This window comes from Carcharhinus amblyrhynchos, chromosome 2, assembly GCF_965287045.1.
Source record: "Carcharhinus amblyrhynchos chromosome 2, sCarAmb.v2.hapA, whole genome shotgun sequence".
In the NCBI taxonomy this organism is placed as follows: Eukaryota; Metazoa; Chordata; class Chondrichthyes; order Carcharhiniformes; family Carcharhinidae; genus Carcharhinus; species Carcharhinus amblyrhynchos.
In genome coordinates, this window is record NC_137325.1 from 77,641,913 (window position 1) to 77,666,747 (window position 24,835).

Here is a 24,835-nt window from a genome sequence, read left to right on the forward strand (position 1 = left end):
AAACAAAGGAACAACATTGGCTATTCTCCAATCCTCTGGGACTTCCCCTGTAGCCAGTGAGAATACAAAGATTTCCCTCAAGGCCCCAGCAATTTCTTCCTTTGCCTCTCTCAGTAGTTTGGGGTATATCCCATCAGGCCCTGGGGACTTGTCTACCTTTTACTTTAACAATCAAACCAAATTCAGCATAAACCAAACATTAACAAAAAAAATCACAATCAATATAAATGCTAAGATATAAAATTACACATGAGGTAACAGATACTACAAATATAGATCACAAAGATTAACCAGGGGGTCCACCCAGCATACATAGCATACATTCAGCCACCAAATCCTTAAAGACTTTCATCTTCCTCAGCTCTTATTCTTCAAAGATTTAACCACTGATTTCCTCCCAATCAACCCAAATTCTATGAGTACAAACTTGAACAAAGTGGCATATTTCTCCAGAATCTCTTAAGTCTGCTCATGGCAATCTTGATGGTACTGATCCATCAATATTACCTTAATCCAGTAACCTTCTGTGACAACCCCTAAGTCTGATAATCAATAACTTTAAGTACAGCAACAGCTACAGCATCCTAATATTTGTCTATTGCCAACTTCTGGATCCAATTTTCATTTTCTTCAGCCTACCTGTGCTGTACTGCTGGGTGATCTAGGTTTGGATAGTTCCATGTCTTTCATCTTGTTTCATCCAGTTTTAGTTTCCCTAGAAATCTGAAGTTGCAGTTTTGATTTCAGCTTCCCTGGTGCTGTGAGGCAGCAGTGCTAACTACTGTGCCACCATGCTGCCCTCATCCCTTTCAGTTTATGTAAGAAGTTTCTAGCGAATCATGGAGTCAGTCAAATTGGCAATTCTTTTGAATGTGACTGACCAGCAGCAGCAATGTTGACATAGAGGCCAGGAATAGCACTCAGCAGACGAGGAGAAGGCAGAGCTCACTGATTTACAAAGAACATGGCTGCAGATGGTGGAGCCTCAGAGGGGACACTACTGACCATGGATACTTTCTACATCCAGGTATTAGAGTCCAGTGGCTGAAAAGCTGCATCTGACCTGGGGGACAATGGTTCACCTGTGCCAGGGATGCAAAAATTGGCACCACATGGATTGGGATATCACCCATTGCCTGTGGCCCTGAAAGTTACTGCTGCTCTGAATTTCTACGCTGGTGACTCATTTCAGGTCTACATGGGTTACCTGTGAGGCAACTCTCATTCAGCAGCAAACAAGTGTTTAAGGGATGTCACAGACTGATATGTACATCAACTAGTAGGCATGCCTCAGGTGCAGGATGTCATCGACTGCACTTACTTGGCTCTGTACTCCCCTTGGCGGCATAGGGTACCATTTGTGAAGCGCGAGGGGGAGACCATTACCTCAATGCCCAAATTGTCTATGACCACATAATGCACATCATACAGATGTGTACCAGTTTCCCCGGAGGCGTCCATGATGCTTACATCTGAAAGCACTCACAAAGCCCATCTGTTTTTGAGGAAGAGCAGCAACTTAAGGAATGGCTTCTCAGGGACAAAGGGTACCCACTCAGGAGATGGCTGATGACATTTATGTGGAGGCCACAAACATCCCTGAGAATTGTTACAAGAAGATTCATGCATCAACGTGTGTGCTGGTTGAGCAGGTGATTGTACTGCTCAAGATGTGGTTTTTGTGCTTGGCCTGGTTGGGAGGAGCCCTCCAGTACAGCCTCCAGAGGGCGTCCCATATCATTGTGGTCTGTTGGGCTCTGCACAATCTGCATTGCAGTGGGGAGAGCAGCTAGACCAGGATGAGATTGGGGAGCACCACATCTCCTCAGATGAGGAGCATGTCGAGAAGGGTGATGAGGGGTTACCTGTGGAGGCGGAGGAAGGACCTTGGGTGATAGCCAGAGCCTACATAGGGCACAGGTCTGGGGACACCCTCATTGACTCTCTCATTTTGGTGACACTCAGAATGAGATTGTGCATACCTCTCCTCCCATTAGGTCTGACATCCTTTCACCCCATTGGGCAGGCGCCCGATCTGCCAGTGATCTGGAGACTTCCTCCTTCCCACCTCCCTACAGAGTCCCTCCACCCCCACAGAGCTCCCCCTTGCTGTCTTACACTCATCACAACAGATGCCAGAATGCCAAATTTCAAAGGAAACAACAGTATATACTGTATGAGAAAAAGGATGCTAATTGGTTGGCAAATTGGCTCTGACCATTTGAGAAATTTCCATGTTGAATGAATAGGAAGCTATTGTCCCCATGCTTTAGCAGAATTAGGCCAATCGGCCAATTGAATTTGCTCCACCATTCAATCATGGCTGATATGTTTCTCATTCCAATTCTCCTGCTTTTTCCCCATAACCCCTGATCCCTTATTAATTAAGAGCCTATCTATCCCTGCCTTAAAGACACTCAATGACCTGGCATCCACAGCCTTCTGCAGAAAAGAGTTCCACAGATTCATCACTCTCTGGCTGAAGAAGTTCCTCCTCATCTCTGTTTTAAAGTATCATCCCTTTAGCCTGAGGTTGTACCCACTGGTTCTAGCTTTTCCTACAGGTGGAAATATCCTCTCCACATCCACCCTAATCAGGCTTCGCAGTATCCTGTAAGTTTCAATAAAATCTCCCCTCATCTTTCTAAACTCCAATGAATACAGATCCAGAGCCTTCAACGTTCCTCATACAACAAGCACTTCATTCCAGGGATTATTCTTGTGAACTTCCTCTGGACACTTTCCAAGGTCAGTACCTCTTTCCTTAGATGTAGGGCCCAAAACTGCTCATAACACTCCAAATGGGGTCTGACCAGAGCCTTATACAATCTCAGAAATACATCCCTGCTGTTGTATATTGGCCTCTCAACATGAATGCTAACATTGCATTTGCCTTACTAACTGCCGACTGAACCTGCACGTTAACCTTAAGAGAATCTTGAACAATGACTCCCAAGTCCCTTTGTGTTTCTGATTTCCTAAGAATTTTCCATTTAGAAAATAGTCTATGTCTCCATACCTCCTTTCAAAGTGCATTACCTCACACTTTTCCATATTGTATTCCATCTGTCACTTCTTTGCCCACTCTCCTCACGTATGCAAGTCCTTCTGCAGCCCCCTTGCTTCCTTAATACTACCTGTCCCTCTACATATCTTTGTGTCATCTGCAAAACTTAGCAACAATGTTCTTTCTTCCGAATCGTTAATGTATATTGTGAAAAGTTGTGGTCCCAGCACTGACCCCTGAGGAACACCACTCGTCAGTGTGCCATTCTGGAAAAGACCCCTTTATCCCCATTCTCTACCTTCTGCCAGTCAGCCAATCCTCTACCAAGCCAGGAACTTACCCTTAACACTATGAGCTCTTAACTTATTTAACAGTCTCCTATGTGGCACCTTGTCAATGGCCTTTTGGAAATTAAATAAGTCATGTCCACTGGTTCTCCTTTATCTAACTTCCTCGTTACCTCCTCAAAGAACTCTAACAGAGTTGTTAGACGTGACCTCCCTGTGACAAAGCCATCCTATTTTATCTTGCACTTCCAAGTACATCCGGCTCCATAATTAATGAGGTCAGGGCCAGGAGATATGGTGAGTTTTCCACCTAGGATCCACAGTGAGAAACACTTCACATTCTTTCCACTATGACATGACTTAGTCTCAGATTGAAAAATGCTGCCTTTGTCTTGTCTTCAAAAGATGCACTGTGGTTTTAATTTGTACAGGCCTGGTTTAATTGGTTCAGCTCTGCCAGAATCATTGTAATTAGTAAGCTGTGTGAAGTTGGCATGCTGCTTCTGTCACTTTAATCAGGAAAGGGATAACTTAGCATCACGATCCTGAAGCCCAGTTTCAAGAGTAATCCAATTCAGCCTCTGTTCTATTTGAGATATAGGAAAAGCAAACTATGCTGCTTGGGAAGAAATGTTTCATTAATGCAAACTAATGATAATAATAATTTGAATTTATTTGACTAGAAAAGTAAATATTAACAGTGCAATCTCAAACTTTAACGTGACTTTGCTTTTATTTACTCTGACTTTGTTGTTTTTAGGTTCCATAAGAACCTAGATTCTATTGCAAATTAGGTTCTATTGTAAATCAATAACAGACACAAAGTTGGCATAATGCTGACATGCTAAACTTCATTAAAATGTTACAAGTGGCCAGTTGTGAAATGATGGACAAAATCTGGGATGAAAATATTCTTATCGTAGCAACGCTGCCCATTTTGTTTTGCCAATTTTAGAGAGAAGAAGACTGAACAGGGATTACTTGTTCCACCTCTTTTATCTTTCCTTCTGCTTCATAGGGTCCCAGAGGAGAACATGGAGTAAAGGGTGATAAAGGACAACCTGGGCAAGGTGCACCTGGTCCAAAGGTAAGAAATTAATTCTATTTCGAAGTAGTCTTTCAAAGCACGCTTTTTCTTGATAATGGCCAAGTACGCCGGATGGCAAGATGTGGAACTATAGTGACCAGGGAGAGCCCAGGAATAGGCTTCAGCTAAGTAATCTCACTGGGACAGTGATTCAGTATTTCCAGATTTAAGAAAGGTTGAATTAACCAAGCTTTCTACATCTGACTAGTATCTAGTTATTAGGAAGTGCTTATTTGTGGGTGTCAGATGACACTAAATTCAGCTTATATATAACATTTTCTGTTGTCAAATAGGCTATCAATACTAATTGTTTAGCTTCACACATGATGACTGGCTATTCAGTAGAAATACTGTAAGAGCTCTTGGACTTGTAGCCAAATATGAATTATTTCATTTAGAAGTAGGTGAAAAATTTGAAAAGAAACATCAGCAGAAATTTCCTAAAATGGATGTTGCTGTTAGATACCAAGAAAGGTGAGCCCTAACTTTTACACAAGGTTGAATCCAAAACACTCAAATTGATTTTATAAATACAAGTTAAAAATGCAGTACAAACTAAAACAACATTTTTGCTACACCAGTCTCAGCATCTTAATGCAGGAAAACATTGCAAAAGACTGATTACTTCTCCACCAGGAAGATATGGATGGGGAAGGGTGTAAAAATCCATCTGTGTGCACTGCACATCATAAAGATATTTTGGATCTGTTTGGCATCTTTAGTGTTATAGTGGTAACATCATTCCAGAACTCACTGATCATTTTATTGCTCTGTTTAACAGTTGACTCCAGGTGAAGTGTAAGACTTGGGAGGACATGTAGTGAGATAAAACTGTAACATAAAACTTGCTAACCTATGTTGTCTCTTGTACTCATAGGCAAAAATAAGTCTTGTCCAGAAAAAAAGGAAATCATGCTTGTAATGGAATGCTCCAGAAGCTGCAAAATAAATTTATAGTATATACAAAATCCTAATTGGAAACACAGAAGTTCCAAATAATAAATCATTGTTCCCATGGAAAAGAAAATTTCTTTTTATTGGATGCACTCCAGAATTTTCAACCATTTCATGTGGTTGTTTGCTTTCTCTATTATTTTTACTCCATCCTGTTTTGTTTCTTGGTAATTATTGATGCCCTGTTTCTCTGTTCAATTTTAGGTCAATCTAGGGCCATCTTTAAATCCCTATGGTGCAGAAGGAGGCCATTCAGTCCATTAAGTCTGCACCAACTGTGGCCCTCTCCCCCACCCTATCCCCGTAGCCCCACATTCACCATAGCTAATCCATCTAACCTACACACCTTGAGACACTAAGGGCAGGATTTTCCGGCTACGCTTGTCTCAAAATTTGGAAAATCCTGTCCGAGATCAACGGATCTTTGCGTGGTCCGTGTCATGCCTGCTATGATTCCAGTGGTGGGCGGGACAGGAAGATCCTGCACGAAGGAGCAATTTAGTATGGCCAGTCTACCTAAGCTGCATATGTGGGAGTAATCCGGAGAACCGGAGGAAACCCATGCAGACACAGGGAGAACATGTAAACTCCAAAATTGGAATCAAACCTGGGTCCCTGGTAGTGTGAGGCAGCAGTGTTAACCACAGTGCCGGCATGCCACCTGATCTTCGAAACTTCTACAAAATGTCAGTAATCGATTTGCCTGGGATATTAGAAGGTCTCCTGATTTTCTTTTTGCTTTAATATAAAAGTATTATTGCACTCTATTTACATCATTATTCCTTGGTCAAAATTATTTATAATAAATATGAATGACTTGGATTAGAGAAGTGAATGTACTATTGCCAAGTTTGCAGATGACACAAAAATAGGTGGGAAGGCAAATGGTGGGATGACACAAAGAATCTATAGAGGGATATAGACAGATTAGGTGAGTGGTCAAAAACTTGGCAGTTGGAATAGAATGTAGGAAGATGTGAAGTTTTGCATTTTGAATAAAGGAGCTTAATGTTAGTTAAATGAAGAAAGACTGCAGAAATCTGCCAAACAGAGGAATTTTGGAGCCCTTGTGCATAAATCACTAAAAGCTAACATGCAAGTTGAGCAGGTAATAAAGAAGGCAAATGGAATATTAGCCTTTATTTCAAAGGGCATGGAGTATAACTATAAAGGAGTCTTGGTAGAGTTGTAGAAGGCACAAGTTAGACCACACCTAGAACACTCTGAACAGTTAAGTTCTCCTGATCTAAGGAAAAATATATTGACATCGGTGGCAGAACCAGAAAAGGTTCACTAAGTTGATCCCGGGTGTGGAGGGATCTTCCGATGAGGAGCGGTTGAGTAGGTTGGGCCTGTACTGATTGGAGTTTAAAAGAATAAGAGATGATCTTACTAAGACATATAAGATTCACAAGAGGCTTGATGCTGAGAGATTGTTCCTCCACGTAGGAGACTCTAGGATCAAAGGGCTTATCCTCGGTGTAGGGAGTTGCCCATTTAAGACAGTGATGAGGAGGATTTATTCTCTCAGAGGGTTGTGAATCTGTGGAATTCTTTGCTGCATGTGCTGGATCGTTAACTATGTTCAAAGTTGAGATACTCAGATTTTTAATCAGAAAGAGAATCAAGGGTTATGGTATCCCCATAATAGAGGGGGAAAAGTGGAATTGAGGATTATTATATCAGATCAGTCATGATCTCACTGAACAGTGGGAGAAGACTCCATGGGCCAAATGGTCTACTTCTGCTCTTATGTCTTATGGTTTAATATGCAAGTAAAATCATATATAAGCTTCTTAAATTACTGGAGTTGTAGATTTTATAGTAATTGTCAGCAACATAGGAACAGGAGGAGGCATTCAGCCTCTTGAGCTGCTTCACCATTTAATACGATCATGGCTGATTGGACACTTCAATGCCTTTTACACCCACTATCTGCATCACCCTTGATATTAATCAGAAATCTACCAATCTCTGCCTTAAACATACACGATGATGAGCTTCCCCTGTCCTTTGGGGTAGAAAATTTCAAAGATTCACAACCCTCTGTATAAAGAAGTTCCGCCCCATCTCAGTCCTAAGTGACATCCTCTTATTTTGAAATTGTGCTCCCAGGTTCTAGAATCTCCGACCAAGGGAAACTTACATCAACCGTGTCTATTCCTTTAATTTGTAAGTTTCAAGTAGATCACTTCTCATTCTTTGAAACTCAAGAAAATACAGACCCAGTTTGCCTAAGTTCTCCTCACGTGAAGTCCCACCATCTCAGAAAACAAGCCTGGTAAACCTTTGTTGCACTCCCTTGATGGAAATATAATATTTACTGAGGTAAGGGGACCATACAGTACTCCAGATGCGGTCTAACCAAGCTCCCACACAATTGAAGCAAGACCTCATTACTCCTGTACACAAATCCTCTTACAATAAAAGCCAACATTCCATTAGCTTTCCTAATGGCCTGCAGCACCTGCATGTTTGACACCCAGATCCCTTTATACATTCAATTTCTTACCATTTAGGAAATACTCTGCTGAACTGTTCCTTCTACCAAAGTGGATTACCTCACATTTTCCACGTTATATTTCATCTGTCATGTTTTTACCCACTCACTAAAACCACCCAAATCCTCCTGTACATCTGTCGTCCATCCTGTACATCTTGCTCACAACACATCCCCACCTAACTTTGTATCAGTGGCAAACTTGGAAATATAACATTTGGTCCTCACACCCAAATCATTGATGTATGTATGAATGCTGGGTTATTTTAACTCAACAATTTGGATTTGGTTACTAAAACACTGAAGTTGTGATTCAGTTCGTATTTACTGTACATCAGGTTTCTATGAATGGACTATTTCAGGGCATTAGTTACTAGCTTAGATCTACTGAAGACCTCTTGGGACAGCATGGAAAGGTACTAACTGCGAGTAACTTTGTTTAAAGTTACTTTACAAACTCATTGCACAGAAATCAAGTATTCATTTCTCTCTTTATCTGATTGTGGAAAACAGAGCTGATTTATTTTCTGAAAGGAAGGAAGAAGAAAGAAAGGGAACAGAGTGATCTATCCCATACCACAGCATTCTGTATGCCCTCAAAGTAGTGTAAGGTTGCCAGTATTTGTTACCAACCAAACAGCCTTTTCTCCCCATCTCTAAAAGTTTTAATAACTAATAAATCAAGGTATTCAAAAAACTCTTAAAGCATTAATGCCTCTGTGATTTTTCTCCTGTGTTGCTCAAAGTAGTATATACAAGATCAATCTTTAATTTCTGAAGCTACTAGAAAAATCTTGGAGTGCTGGCATCCTTATCATCAGGCAGAAATCAATCCTTTATGAACACTGACAATATGATACAATTTTTGCTTGTATTTAATGATTCTGTGAATCCTTTGTTTTTATAGGGTAACACAGGCTACACAGGCCCTAAAGGCTCTCGAGGACCAACTGGAATTGGAATTAAAGGTGTCAAGGTAGAAATAACTTGTCAATCTTTTCATTGTAGCAAAGCATGAAGAATTGTCAAGCTGGCTCATCGGGTTAACATACCATGTTGTGTTATTCCCATGTAGGGGAGTCATTTAACTCAGTTGGCCGGTTTGTGACGCAGAGTGACGCCAATGGTGCAGATTCAAACAGGCTGAAGTTATTCATGAAGGCTTCACCATCTCATCCTTGCCCCTTGTCTGAGATGTGATCTTCAGGTTAAATCACCACCAGTCAGCTTTCCCCCTCAAATAAGAGAGCAGCTTATGGCCATCTTTGACTGTGGTGACTTTATCTTTGCTAATTTTAGACTGAGTCATGTTGATCAAGAAGGCTACAGATCAAATTCACTGCTGATTTAATCTCCACCAAGACAAACGCAACACTGTGACTGGTCTCTAACCTGTTGTAAAAGGGGGATAAATATTTCACCAACAATCCACTCCCTGAATTCACAACCGTTGAAGTGCATACTTTTGAGGACAAAATGTGTCTCACCCCTCATGTTTTAATAGCTTGCTAACACTGGGTACAATTTGACACCCACCAGGTTTCAAGTGCAAAACACACTTATGGGTCTTTAGGGTTTGAGACTTAGGAATAATTTAATTCCTAAGTCCTATGTCCTCACTACCAATTGGTTGTCCATCAGAAATAAGTAGAAAGTGACAGCAGTCATGTTTGGGCAGCCAGACTCTGCCAGCCAGCAGTTTTTTTGTTCATGCACATCCAAACCATTCCACACTGACATGAAATTAGCTATATAATCTCATTCTCAAAGGGTTATTTTAATGTATGCAACATTATAATGTACCCAACTTTCCAATCTGTGTGAGGTTCTGCATCAAAAACATACTTACGGTAAATAACCCTTGAACGATCTGTAAAATCTCAAATCCAATAACATCACTATTAAGAGAGAAACTGGGGAGGTTCCAAGTAGTGCTACACAATTTACTGATTTTAAAAATTTAACCATCAAGCAATAACTTACCACTAAATTTTCAAAGAAAAGTCCAAAATATCATGATGAAAGAAGAAACACTTTGAATAATTAGAACAGAGTTGAGGAGGAACTTCTTCACTCAAAGGGTGGTGAATCTCTGGAATTCTCTGCCCGTTGAAGTGGTGGATGCTGCCTCACTAAATATTTTTAAGACACGGATTGATGGGTTTTTGATAAGCGAGGGGATTAAGGATTATGGGGGAGGGCGGGAAAGTGGAACTGAGCCACGACAGATCAGCCATGATCTTATTGAATGGTGGGGCAGGCTCGAAGGGCTAGATGGCCTACTCCTGCTCCTATTTCTTATGTTCTTATGTAAAGACACGGAGACATTGCAAATGGTTTATGTTTGTCTTTATTTTGGTGACATAACTCCACCTACTGTTTGGCAGTACATGAAACTCCTTCACTTTTTCAACATTGAGTGAAAACTGAAAGGGAAAGCAATGAAGATAGTTTACATTCTGGTTCCTGCAGGGTGATATTGGACCTCCTGGACCATCAGGACCTATAGGCATGACAGGAATTGGGTTGCAAGGCGACAAGGTAAAGTAACAGTATAACCAACCATTTATTTAAAATACAATACATGTAAAGTATTGCACCTAGCATATACTTGTTTGCTGCATTTACTTCTGTATCTTGATCTTGTTATCCACAAGGTCATGCTTAGTTGGACAAGTGACACCATGCTTGTGCTGTGATACCTGCGTATTATCTAAGGTGTGGTTTACTGTTATATATATATCTTTAAATCCTCCTAAAACCACGCCCTTGTGCAAAACTGAATTGAGAAAGAAAAGAAGGAAGAATGTTTTCAGATATTCATAGCATGGTTGTGGCCTGAGTCTCGAGATACGGGTCAATTTTTCTGAAGTCTTAGTCATGTGGCTCCTTCCCAAGTGCTCCTGCTTCTGAAAGATGTGGACCTACTGATTTTTTTAATGCTCACTTCTCCTATGCTGGGCATAAACCTTCAACTCTCTCCCCCAGTTTGGCCAGCCTGTAACTTGTTCTTATGTTTTGCTTTCACAGAACACTAATAACACATCCTGCAATCTCACCTTTATGCATCCATTAGCACCTTCTGTATTTACTTGTGCCAAGATATCTTTGTCTCAGCTTTCCTGAGCTTCCCACCTAACCCTGGCCTTCTATTTTGGCTTTATTCTTCCAACAGTAAAAAATCCATCACATTTCTACCTCTCTTCAGCTCTGAAGCCAAGCCATACAGACTTAAAAGAGTGGGCAGAATTTTATCGGTTCGCCACACCCATGAAAGGGTGGAGCAAGCTGGTAAAATCGTGCTAGAGCTGAGAAATTAGGATTGCACCCAATTTCCTGGCTCTCGCGATCTTACCAGTGCCGGATTTCCAGCGAGAAGCTGGATAAATTATTTAAATATATTTAAACATTTGCTTATATGTTATTAGTGAGCCCATGAATGGGGAACGGTCATGTAGCCCTTGCCAGTAGAACTGGAGGCCTTTGAGGACCCCCCGGGGAGACTGAGGCAGGGGTGATGCCCCTTGGGCAGTGCCAGCCTGGCACTCTGGCACTGCCAGCCTGGCACCTTGGCAATGCCCACTGGGTACTTTGGCACTTCCCACTGGGCAGTACAACAGGGCAGGGTCTATGAGGGGCATAGTGGGCATGGTCTGAAGGTGGGATAGGGAGGGGACCTGAAGCGGGCTAGGCCTATAGGAAGCAGGGCCTGAAGTGGGGGGTATGAGGGCAGGGCCTATAGAGGCCAGGCCAAGGCAGCTCAACCAGGGAGGAAGGAGGGCCCACTGCTGCTCTGCAGCTGCAATTGATGGTGGAGAGGGATGCGTGAACAGCCAGTGGGGGTTAGCAGGAGCTACATTTTTGCATGGTGTAGGGTTCAACAGCAAATCAGAAATGAAATGCAAAAATACAAAACTGCATAAAAAATGGGGTTGTAGACCTCAGGCCTAAACCAGACAGACCATAAGTAAAGCTTGGAGTAGACATCTTCATTCACTTTGGAACTGTGACTATCTCATGAAGTTGACTACTGTTCAGACTGCTGGGAGTTAAATCAGATGATATCAACAATTATGTGATCTTAGAATGCATACTTCCATTGTCTTGGCAGTTCTGACATTGTGTGAGTGACAGTGGCCTTCAGTTCATAAGTGGAGAATTCAAACACTTCATGAATAATTAGGAAATTTAGCACTACATATCATCTCCACACTTTCCTCCAGTCAGATGGAAAGGCTGAGGCAGCAGTGAAAACTGCCAAAGAGATCATCAAAAAATTGACTAGACCAGCAGATGTATACAGGCAATCTCAGAAAGGCGAAATACACCTACTGAAGCATGGAAAGTTGTCCAATTCAGTGACTAGTGTCACCCAAACTACTCATAACAGCTGAAAAACACAAAAGACCCCGAATAATGATCTGGAGATGGGGCGGGCTGTTAACGCGCAAATAAGTGCGGCGTGCAGGAATGGGACGGCGATAATTATGGGGGATTTCAATCTGCATATTGATTGGTCGACCCATGTTGGACGCGGTGGGCTCGAGGAGGAGTTCTTGGAATGCTGCCGGGATAGTTTCCTTGAACAGTGTGGTTGGAGCCGACGAGGGAGCGAGCTATCTTGGATCTGGTGTTACGTAATGAGGCGGGTAGAATCAGGGACCTTGTGGTGAAGGATCCTCTTGGGGAGAGTGATCATTGTATGGTGGAGTTCCTGGTGCAGATGGAGGAGGAGAAAGTGGGTTCCCAGACACGCATCCTTTGTTTGAACAGAGGGGAGTACAGTAGGATGAGAGAAGAATTGGCGAATGTTGACTGGGGGAGCGCGTTGGAAGGTAGGTCTGCTGAGGAGCAGTGGAGGATCTTTAAGGAGATCTTTCTTGGTGCTCAGCAGAAATTTATTCCGATGGTTAAAAAGGACCGTAGGAGGAGAGGTAATAAGCCGTGGATAACGAAGGAGGTGAAGGAAAGTGTTAAATTAAAAGCGGAGGCGTTTAGAGTAGCTAAGAGTAGTGGGCGAGAAGAGGATTGGGAGCGGTTTAAATGTCAACAAAGATTGACAAAAAAGTTGATAAAGAAGGGTAGGAGAAACTATGAAGCTGGGCTAGCACTTAATATAAAAAAGGATAGCAAGAGTTTTTATAAATATATAAAAAGGAAGAGGCTGGCTAGGGTGAACGTTGGACCCTTAGAGGATGAGAGGGGGGACTTAGTGGTAGGGGATGGGGAAATGGCTGAGGTCTTGAATAACTTTTTTGTTTTAGTCTTCACGGAGGAGGACGTGAATAATTTGCCGGGTGTTAGCGATGGAAAGGTGGTAGGACTGGAGGGTCTCAATGACATTATTGTTACTAGAGAGGCGGTGCTCGACAGACTGGAGGGACTGACTGTGGACAAGTCCCCAGGACCAGATGGAATGCATCCGAGGGTTCTGAAAGAAATGGCGGAGGTGATAGTGGATGCCTTGGTGGTTATTTTCCAAACGTCGCTGGATTCCGGGGAAGTGCCGAAAGATTGGAAAACGGCTAATGTTACGCCGCTGTTTAAGCAGGGTGGCAGGCAAAAGACAGGGAATTATAGGCCAGTTAGTTTAACGTCTGTTGTAGGTAAAATGTTAGAATCCGTCATCAAGGAGGAAATGGCTAGGCCCCTTGAGGGGAATTGCTTGATAGAGCAGACGCAGCACAGTTTCGTTAAGGGGAAGTCATGTCTGACAAATTTATTGGAGTTCTATGAGGATGTGTCTAGGGCGGTGGATAGAGGAGAGCTGGTGGATGTGGTCTTTCTTGATTTTCAGAAGGCGTTTGACAAGGTACCTCACAAGAGGTTATTGCAGAAGGTAAGGGGGCATGGAGTTGGGGGTAGGGTGTTAGTGTGGATAGAGGATTGGTTGTCAAATAGGAGGCAGAGAGTGGGGGTTAATGGGTGCTATTCGGATTGGCGGTTGGTGACTAGTGGAGTGCCCCAGAGGTCGGTGCTGGGGCCTCAGCTATTTACCATTTATATAGATGATCTGGAGGAGGGAACCGAGTGTAGGGTGTCGAAATTTGCTGATGACACCAAGATTGGTGGAACGGCAAATTGCGCGGAGGGTGTGGAGAGTCTGCAGAAGGATCTAGATAGGCTGGGCGAATGGGCCAGGAAATGGCAAATGGAATTTAATGTTGGCAAGTGCAAGGTGGTCCACATTGGTAGGAATAATGGTAGGAAGGACTATTATTTACGTGGCGAAAAACTGCAGCAGGCGATGGTGCAGAGGGACCTCGGGGTCCTTGTGCATGAGTCGCAAAAATCCAGTCTGCAGGTGCAGCAGGTGGTCAGGAAGGTGAATGGGATATTGGCCTTCATAGCGAGGGGGATTGAATATAAAAGTAGGGAGGTCTTGCTGCAGCTGTATAGGGCATTGGTGAGGCCGCAGCTGGAGTACTGTGTGCAGTTTTGGTCGCCGCACTTACGCAAGGATATTTTGGCCTTGGAGGGAGTGCAGAGGAGGTTTACTAGGCTGATGCTGGAGTTGAAGGGGTTGAGCTATGAGGAGAGGCTGAATAAACTAGGCTTGTACTCGTTAGAGTTTAGAAGAATGAGGGGAGATCTCATTGAGACGTATAAGATGATGAATGGAATGGATAGGATGGAGGTGGAGAGACTCTTCCCACTCAGAAAGGACAGTAGGACTAGGGGGCACAGCCTCAAGATAAAGGGGGTGCGGTTTAGAATGGAGTTGAGGAGGAACTTCTTCACTCAAAGGGTGGTGAATCTCTGGAATTCTCTGCCCATTGAAGTGGTGGAGGCTGCCTCGCTAAATATTTTTAAGACGCAGGTTGATGGGTTTTTGATAAGCGAGGGGATTAAGGGTTATGGGGAGAGGGTGGGAATGTGGAACTGAGCCACGACAGATCAGCCATGATCTTATTGAATGGCGGGGCAGGCTTGAAGGCCTAGATGGCCTACTCCTGCTCCTATTTCTTATGTTCTTATGTTCTTATATGAGTATTAACAGATGTGAGCGACAAGATCTGAGTGAAATAATAGCCAAATTCCACTTTGGTAAAGCTGCCAAAGTGTTGACAGAACTGAGAATTGGAGAGTTGTTCAGAGTGCAAACATTCAATGTACTCAACAAAAATCAGCCAAGTGCGACTTGAGAGCTGTGTCATTCATGGTGAAAGAAAATAACCAAATTTATCATCGCAAATACGGCAATATATATACACAAGTGGTAAAGGAGGTTCTTTACAGCTGATAGCTAACAAGAAAATTGTGATTTTACCATCTGACCATGAGACCCAAAAGTCAACAAGTCCCCAAGAAATGCATCAGATCAGCACCAACAATTACCACAGCAGCAATACTCACTACAACAACAACCCAGAGAAGCAACATCAGACCAGGCACCAGCAGAGACTAGATTAACAGCCAAGAACAACTCACATGCGTATCATTAGAAGACTTGAATGCTTTAAAGGCTATGGGTAGGATTCTCCAGTCTCCCCAGCCGCATTTTCTCGGCAGCTTTTCATTGGCAACAGGATTCTCTAGTTTTACCGCTATCAATGGGATTTCCCATTGATGTCGCCCCATACCACTGTGAAACCTGTGGGTGGGGTGCACTGCCAGGGGACCAAGGAATCCCACCAGCGTAAACAACTGGAGAATTTCCCCCATGTGTACAATTCATGGATAGAAAAAGACAAAATTGGAAAGAACAATTTTTTTTGTTTTCAAGACAATTGTTTGTATGGACTATCTGTGTCCAGTAACTTGCAAATTATATCATTTGCAATTTTTGGTTATGAAAAGAGGGATGTTGGATAAATACCTTTGTAAACTGTGTTTGCCATACTCTTGTGACTTCTGATGTCACATATATATGTAAAGGTTTTAGAAAGTAGCCATTTTACACACATTAAAGCACTTCCCTTTGCTGGGCCCTGCCTGATTGCCCTCAGCAACCTTTGATCTCATTGACCTGCAGCATAGTGGCACAGTGGTTAGCACTGGTGCCTTACAGCTCCAGGGACCCGGGTTCAATTCTGGGCTCGGGTCACTGTCTGTGCAGAGTTTGCACATTCTCCCCATGTCTGCATAGGTTTCCTCTGGGTGCTCCGGTTTCCTTCCACGCTCCAAAGATGTGCAGGTTAGGTTGATTGGCCATGCTAAATTGATCCTAGTGCCAGAGGATTAGCAGGGTAACTATGTGGGGTTACAGGAATAGGACCTTGGTGGGATTGTGGTCAGTGTAGATTTGATGGGCCGAGTGGCCTCTTTTTGCACTGCAGGGATTCTATGATCTATATATCTCACTGATGGATAGCATATTTCAAATGATAACCATAGAAATTTAATAAGGAAAAGAGATAGACATTGAAAAAACAGAAAATGAAAAGACATTAATTAACAGTACACTGAAATTCTAAAGGTATTACAATTTTTTTATAGGGGGAACTAGGCCCTTCAGGACCACCTGGGCCAAGAGGCCCAACAGGACAAGGATTACCTGGTGAAAAGGTACAGAGCTCAATTATTCTTTTTATGTTCATGGACCAGCATGAGTGGCTGTATTTTGAACAGCAAAAATTGCAAACTCATGCTCTAGGCCCTCAGCTGCTACACCTAATGTAGCAAAGATCATATATATAAGCAGAAGAATATTTTTGACATTGATAGTCAATTGCTGTTCTATTTCTTGTACGGTCATCTCACAAACTGCTGAAACCTTCTCTAATCAAAGGCTATTGAGTTTTATTGGAAGTCATGCAGCTTTCCATGTTGCTGAATTACTTTTCACACCTCTCAGCATCTGATTGTATCTTTGCTGTTAAAGTAACTGGAATTATCCCATATTTCAATTGTCAGCTTAGCAAAGGTGATAAGTTAGTTGACTTGTTGAATTTAAAAGTTAATTGTACGAATGTTAAGACTAATGAAACTCATGTTAATTATATGTAATATACTAATGAAATGTAATTAAACTAACAAGATGTAGTACATAGAAATGCACAGAATTAACAGCATGGAAACAGGTCATTCAGCCCAAATAATCCATGTTGTGATACATTGGTAGGCTCAGAGGATGCCAGCAGTTCTTTGGGCAATTTAAATGCATGCTTTGAAAATAACAGTTTCAGAAACTATGAATGCTTATTATAAAATTATGTTATTTTCTCTATTATTTAGCAGCTTTTGAGCCTACAGCATTAAAGTGATTTACCATTTAAAATGCATAGTATTACAATTCTGTAACTAACAAATTTAAACAGATATATATTAAATAATTTAAATATATTAAATGACAGGGAGACCGAGGATTTCCTGGAGAAAGGGGCCCAACAGGATTAGGGGAAAGGGGGCTTCCAGGTCCTAAAGTAAGTATGTTATAATCTATACATGTGTTGATAACCACTTGCATTTGTATATATTTAGGAACAAATCTAATGTTATTAGAAATGTGTATGCTTAAAACAAACTATTAAGAAACTGAGTATTGTTGCCGCCTATATAGCTGAAGAAATTATCTAAGTATTCAAAGTATACCACTACCTTCTCCATTTAAAGGGACTTTGCTAGTATGATATTGTTAAATATTTTATTATTCAGGCTTCTTTGCCTGGATTCAGTGATCAGATTTTTCACAGAAAGCAGCTTTATTTTTCAGGCAAGTCCTGATTAAATTATGCAAACATATTACATAGACTCGTCTTGTAGCATTGTGAGAGTAGAACATTAAGGGCTTGAAGTGATGATAGGATGACTAAAGAATATGAAAGGGTAAATGGACAGAAGCTAATTCATCTGTTGGGGAGGCAGAGCCTGGGTGAGTACGTAATGTTAAAACTAGAGCTAGACCATTTTGGGATGATGTCAGGAAGGATTTGTCCCCACAAAGGGTAGTGGAGATCTGGAAGTGTAGTGCATCTCCCTTTTGTTGACTCCATGAGCTCTCAATGGAAACACATTGCTTTGAATATGAATATGGCAAAAACAGTCTGCAATATTCCATGCACCATAGATATGATGTAGTGATGTAACTTTTCTTTTGACAAGCTATGTGAGTGAAGGCCAAATTCCTAAGAAAAAAAATGGAAGAATGGGAAGGAACCATTCTGGTTTCCCATCCATGCACCCTCTCTAACAGGGATCACAGAGCCCACTTTATCCAGGGTCAAATCCTTAATTCAAATCTCTCAAAAAATTTCTCAAAAAAATGGCAAAGCGCCAGATGCTCCTAAAAAACAGATGGTTTTATTTCCAGATCTTATCAGATTTTGCTATTTCAAAGCAAAGAGGCATGTTTTGCACTGTCACTGTAAGGTCTAAAGGTGCCAGCATGGCGCTCAATCTCAGATTAACATTGAAGATGCCCTCCGCCATTCACCGGCATCGGCGCCACCACCAGTGAAACCCTCCCCTGCTTCTCTGTGTGAAGCGAACCCTTGCTTTGTGGTTGTTGAAAGGTCTCTACCCCCTTTAAGCTTCAGCCCCTGAATCTACCAAGCTGTCATTGTCCTGTCCTGTCTATGACCACCCAGGGGCTACACTAGTTTCTGACCCCTCAGCTTGGTTATCATAACTGGTGTCCGTTTTCTGAAATCAGTTGTGATTCCCGTCAGTGTAATGTCGTGCCAGTGGACTGAACATGTGGTGAACTCAGAAGCAACGGCATAAAGCTGATTTTGAACATTTGAATGCATGTTAATCCGTGCTAATCAGGTTCATGCCATCACTGGGGGATAGATGTTGCCAGCAGGGGTAGGGATGAACTAATTCTGAGATCTCTCAGGTGCATATCCGATGATGGCCCTCTCTCAAAAGTATCCGGCCATCCAGACGGGGTCTGAAAATCATTCACATTGTCTTCACGTTTTGGCATCCTTCCCCCAGCTTTCAATCTCACTTCTAATATGGGCTTTTTCAGCCTGGAACATAAGGAAAATGATGTACAGTGATATATTTTTTGTAGCTAAGCAAATTAATTGCTCTGCTTCCCAGAAAAATACAAGAACATACAACAGGCGAGTGTGTCATACTACTATTCTCCAGCAATGGTGAATAATTTACATGCAAAAAAATGATGTGTGTGAGTTAGTACTACTGTTTAAAAAGCTACGGAATGTGTAAAGAGGAAGGAGGTTCCTTTGCAGGCCTACAGCATGTTGAGGGGAACATCTGTGAGAGTGTGTGTCATTGCAGTTCCAAATCAAGAGATAAGTCAAACAATCACCTACATTGACAAATGTCTTCAGGAATTTCATTTATTTTCACTTGGGAACATGATCTCTTTAGAACAGAACCTGATAGAAACATTTAAGGGTGAAGACATATTTCACACATAACTGTATTTTAGCTATGAGTTGTTAGCCTTGAAATTACTATTGATAATATTAACAGACAAACATAGTCGAAGAACTTTTTATCAATTCATCGACGGAGGTTAACTGAGGTGTCACCCTTTAAATGCTATGAGAGTGGACAGAGAAATGGGTCGAAATCTTCAGTCCTCGTTCTCAGCTGGGATTTTCCAGTGTCACTAGAAGTGAATGGAGTTTTGGCTGGAAAGCCAAATTTTCCATTCTCGCTTGTGATGGGTCCCACCACAGACGAGACTAAAGAATCCCATCCATGTATTTGGGACAAGTTAATTGTTCATCAGCTATCAACACACACACAGTTGTGGAATCAGCATTTCTCCTATTAAATCAATATATTGAAGAAATTGTACTTGACGTTGAATCCACATTTTAAGTTGCATCACTACTTTTCTTTCAGGGTGATCCAGGAGCACCAGGAGCAGCAGCGACTCCTGGAATCCCTGGTGATGCTGGATTAAAGGGAGCAAAGGTACCAGGAAGATTTTTGTTTCTATTTTCTTTGTTTTCTTCCCTCTCTTCCTGAAACCAATTATTTTTATTGATGTTTGTTCTGCAGACAGCTGTCAGCCTTTCATCTAAGCATTCACAATACAGTTTAAGCCCTTCCCCAATTGCTGCCTAGTTTGGATCAGAATTAGCATTGGCAGGCAGGAATGAGCAGGCAGCCCAATCTTTCAAAATATCTTTCAAGATGGTGGAAAGGAAGGGCAGGTACTATCTTCAGAAGACACCTTTACGCATTGGCAACAACACCCCAAAGATAATACCTTTCCTTTCTCTTTGCATACACTGCAAAATGCAACCCCCCCCACACATTCCACCCCCGTCCCTAAGGTACCCCCCTGGTCAATACCCCTGATTTGCCTGAGTCCAGAATCCAATGGAGACTTCTGCAGTCCCACTACTGAGCTCTGCAGCTGCTTGGACTCCAAGTGTTGCTGGCTAATTTGATTTGCTGCCAGCTCCCAAAGACAAGAGAGGGGGCAGAAGTTCCACACTTTCCTTGCTGCTGCTGGCCACTGCGTTTGGTTGGTGGGGGAGAGGGGGGTATTCCATGCCCCCCCCCCATGTGAAATCCAATTCTATTATGTTTATAAATATAACTTTAGAGGATTTTCTTCTATCCTATTTTCCAGACCCCACAATCCCACACGTAATAGGTGTAGACTTAGCAGCGATTCCTTGTGGTGCAGCATATATGTGGAAAGAATAAAACCTTTGATTTCTTTATATATGGCAACATGTTTTGTATGATTCATGTTACCATTCACTCTTATTCATCATGACAGCCTTAAATGATCAGATGAAATAGCAAGATTAATGTTTCATATTAGATATTAAAGGCATGCTCAGTTTACTAAACAAATATCTGATGGTAACATATTTTCCATAAGATGACTTTTGCAGAATTGGAAAGAGTTATACTCTAGAACATTGACCATTCACTTATAACGTAAGAGGTTGACTCAAACCCAGAAAGTGTGAATGAAAGTTTATTCAGCTGTTAAAATGTCTCAAGGAAATGAGCTTCAACATTCTTTCTACTGGATGTGTGTTCATTTCACTAAACTGACCTCCAGTTTGCCAGCAATGTGCTAAAATGCTCCTTAGAGAGGATACTTATGCAGTGTAGGAAATGGAAATCTGCACACTGTTTCTCCTTGTGATAGGGAAAGCTTTTCTGCAGAATGGGGGCACATTACAGACAAAGAAGCCCTTCACTGTATTGAAGCTGCATGTTACCCAGTCTGAGAGTATTTAGGGCTTCAAGGTGATGATCAGATTCTAGTGTGGTGATCCACCTCCCTCTTATATCTTTGGAAAACTTAGGCAGCACGTACTTGATTCTCTGATTCGCAGCATATGTCAATGATTCCTTTTTGACACTCTGTGGGCCCTATTTTACTACTTTAATTCTAAGTGCCAAGTGGACTTGAAACTGGGAGTGTTTTAGATCCAACTTTTAGACCTGTTCCCGGGTGTTCCCATACACACTCTGCCTGAAAAAATATTAGCAATTCCGAATTGCGCTGCATATGCCTGCCGACGGGGCTTAACGTGCCAAAAATCCTGCACCTCCAACTGCACATGCGCAGATAAATGATAGAATGTAGCTCCCCTGCCAAATTGCTCCTGGGCTGGATAATGCCTCCCCCTGGCCCCCAAAGACATTGCCCCACCCCCACAACATTGCTGGCTGCCTTATTCCCCCACACCTTCCACCACCCAGACCGATTGTGAGCCCCTCCGCCCTTCCCCCCACCGATCTCAGGCAGAGTGGCAGCGGACCTCCCCCCCCCGCGCCCCTCCCCGCCCCCCCCCCCCCCCCCCACCCTCACTGATCACAGACAGAATGGCAATAAACACCCACTTTCCACTCACTGATCACAGGCAGAGTGGCAGCGGACTTCCCCCCGCCCCACCCCACACCAATCTCAAGCAGAGAACCATCAGACCCACCTTCATCCCAACCCCCACCGATCTCATTCAGACAGCCGTTGAATACACGGCACTTATCTCCTTACTAACTGGAGTACCCGAATTCAACTTTTAGAGAGCATGTCTGTCTTGCTCCGAATTTGGATGGCTGAACGTGGTGGTAAAGGGGGAAGTGCCGGTAAGGGTGCGGTCCCGATTGTGGTCATTTTTGGGCCTTGATAAAGAGGGAACAGGCACGGAGGCAAGCGCAGATTGCGCTACTTGCCTCATGCCCGACTTTACCATGTTTTCCCAAATGGGTGCAACTTGATGGTATAATTGGGCCCAGTGTGTAACTATTGTCTATTCACTCACTTTGGACTGTGGGAGGAAACCGGAGCACGTACTCTCTAAAAGTCGAATTCGGGTACTCCAGTTAGTAAGGAGATAAGTGCCGTGTATTCAACGGCTCTCTGAATGAGATCGGTGGGGGTTGGGGTGAAGGTGGGTCCGATGGTTCTCTGCTTGAGATTGGTGTGGGGTGGGGCGGGGGGAAGTCCGGAGGAAACCCATGCATATATGAGGAGAATGTGCAAACTCCACACAGACAGTGACCCAAGCTGGGAATCGAACCCAAGTCCCTGGAGCTGTGAAGCAGCAGTGCTAACCATGTGATATGTACATTTCATTGTATAAATATCCATGGCCAGGTGATTCTGGTGGGATATTATGGTCCTGCTAAACTGAATGGAGATTTAAATAGCTTGCTGCATCTGCCTGTGGAGAGGGGGGTGTGGGGAGAGACACGATGTGCCATGGATGTAAATTTCCTGGCCCATGTCTTTTGTCTGACTTTTTCTTTATTACTGTCTTATTAACAGCTTATCAATGAAGGAAACAGAAAATAGACATCCATTGGAAACCTCCCATCTTGCCCACGGCTGTGATTCTCCGGTATTACTGCCATGAATGGAGTTTTGACTGAATGCTAAACTTTGCATTCTTGCCAGCAGCGGTGACATGGTAAACGATGTCGGAGAATCCTGCCCTTGTTGCATTTTGGGCAAACATATTACCCAGAATGCAACAACTCCTGCTTTCAGCAATAGGGGTTTCATGTCTGTGGAATGACGTTATCTCTTCTAAACTGATTAATGTAGAATAGAATAGTCCAATTGCAATACCACATTTCAGAAATTGTACCAGTTGTGTTTGATATTCCCTTTTGTAAAACTTCTCTTTAAAAGTCAGCAAAATTAAATTGCTCTACCATATGTAAATTTCTTAGTTCCCTATAAAATAGCATTGTCTTTTGCCACTACCAGAACATGAGTTTGAGTTAACTACATATATATTCAAAATGTGAAGTTGTTCTCATTACACTTGTTAAAAGTCAGCACAATTTTTCTCCAAGCTACTTCGACTTTAGGTGTGTCTTATTTCATGAATATTGAATAGAATAAATTTTTCTTGTATTTTGCCAGGGTGAAATTGGAAATCCAGGGTTACCTGGCACACCAGGATTTGGCATTAAGGGAGATCCAGGAAAACCAGTAAGCTTCTTATCCATTTGAATTTTGCTTTCTCTTATGGCATTTATGTGGAGATTGTTTTCTGATTGATTGACATGATTTCAATGAGTTAAGCCAAGAAACTGATGTGAATTCCAATTTCACTAGTTCTCTTGAGACTAATACAGTGTACTTTATTTGCGGCTGCCTTTTAAACCATCATGAATTGAAAGAGCTTCACTTGCATAGTGTCATGCCATTGGGCTGGTTTTGCACATCCACATCCATTGCACTTCGCAATTCATTTAAAGTGGGCATCAGAGGCCAATTATGTTCTTGCCTTTCAGAAATAAACTTTTAAAGCTGAACTGTTGGAATTTTGATAGACGCAACCAAAGTTGCGAAAATGGGTACAACCTTCAGAACTTCCACTTTTTTTAATTTAAGAGGTAACGGTGTTAGCATGACTCAATTGTACCTCCAGTTATTGGTCTGCATCCAATTCAAGTCACTGAACCATAGCCACAAAACTAAGTAGATAATTGCCAATTCAGGCTAAGGTTCATCAGGGAAGCAGTGGTGGAACTTCACCTTCTGCCGCAATCTGTACAACAGACAACCTTCACTATCAATCACCAATGTAATAATTGTTTTCAATTTCTATGTCTCAGGGCAATTCCAGGCTGCTGCAGGCATATCTACAATATCTGAAGTGCACTGATGCATCAAGCAGGAACTAATACTTTATACACCAGGGCAAATGATTGTGTCACTATTTCCATATGTTATGAAGAGGGGATTAATTTAAACTGATTTCTCCTTACTACCCATCCGGAAACAGAAAGGTGTTTTCAGTTGTTCTCCTGTTAATAACTTGTGGCATAATGACCAACTCTTTGGGGTTTTAGTGCAACACATTTTCTTGTACTAACCCCACAGCAATTTCAAAATAGGATGAATTCAGTGGGAGAGTTTATTTGCACATTCTCAGAACATGAAAGGGTTATAATGTTACCTCTACACTCAGACAGTAAAGAGAGAGAATAGAGAAAAGAAAGATTTACAATACATAGACCACAGATAAAATAAAGTCCAAGGATCAAAGCCCAATGAGATAGCCCTTCATGGGGGTCAGTGTATTGAAAACCAATGCTGGATAACTTACTTTTCCAGTGGGTGTTGATTTCACACAATAAGATAGACATGCAGAGATGAATCAGTCTTGTATGTGATGGTACAGACTTTCCAGCAGAGTAGATGAGGGCCAGATGTTAAACCTGGGCAGAGCTCCTTTTCTGTGAGGTTGCCAGTTCAATAGTAAAATGCAGACTGAGCTTTCCAGTTCAACAAGGCAATATTACTTGCTCCACGAGCCAGATGCCCATGTTACATGACTCCCAGCTCGCCATCATCTTTGGCAAAGGATGCTTATCCAGTATTTGGAAATTGGCTTTGCATCCCAGGCTGCTAATTTCTTAGCCATTCTGAGTCAAAAGGTATGTTTGAGAGACCATTATCTCAGTAGGTGTTCCATCTTTGATGAATCAGATCAACCTGGATTATCAAACATAAAAGGTCTTCAGCGTAGCTTCCTTTGAAGTTGGTGATCATTAGCAGCCCCTCAGCAATAATGAGATGCAAGATTTCCAAAACTGCAAAATGGCTTCTTTTGTTGTGGGGTGACAAACAGATATATTTTAAG

General features: G+C 42.3%; 1 protein-coding gene across 1 annotated transcript in view; it reads left to right on the forward strand.

The window, feature by feature from the left end:
- LOC145355508 (uncharacterized) overlaps nt 1-24,835 on the forward strand; it is a 207,281-nt gene that overhangs the window by 118,573 nt on the left and 63,873 nt on the right. Inside the window, exons 14-20 of the mRNA XM_080207731.1 lie at nt 4,313-4,381; nt 8,743-8,811; nt 10,308-10,376; nt 16,275-16,343; nt 17,132-17,200; nt 19,602-19,673; nt 23,107-23,175. Coding sequence (XP_080063857.1) covers nt 4,313-4,381; nt 8,743-8,811; nt 10,308-10,376; nt 16,275-16,343; nt 17,132-17,200; nt 19,602-19,673; nt 23,107-23,175 — 486 coding nt within the window. The remainder of the gene's footprint in view (nt 1-4,312; nt 4,382-8,742; nt 8,812-10,307; nt 10,377-16,274; nt 16,344-17,131; nt 17,201-19,601; nt 19,674-23,106; nt 23,176-24,835) is intronic.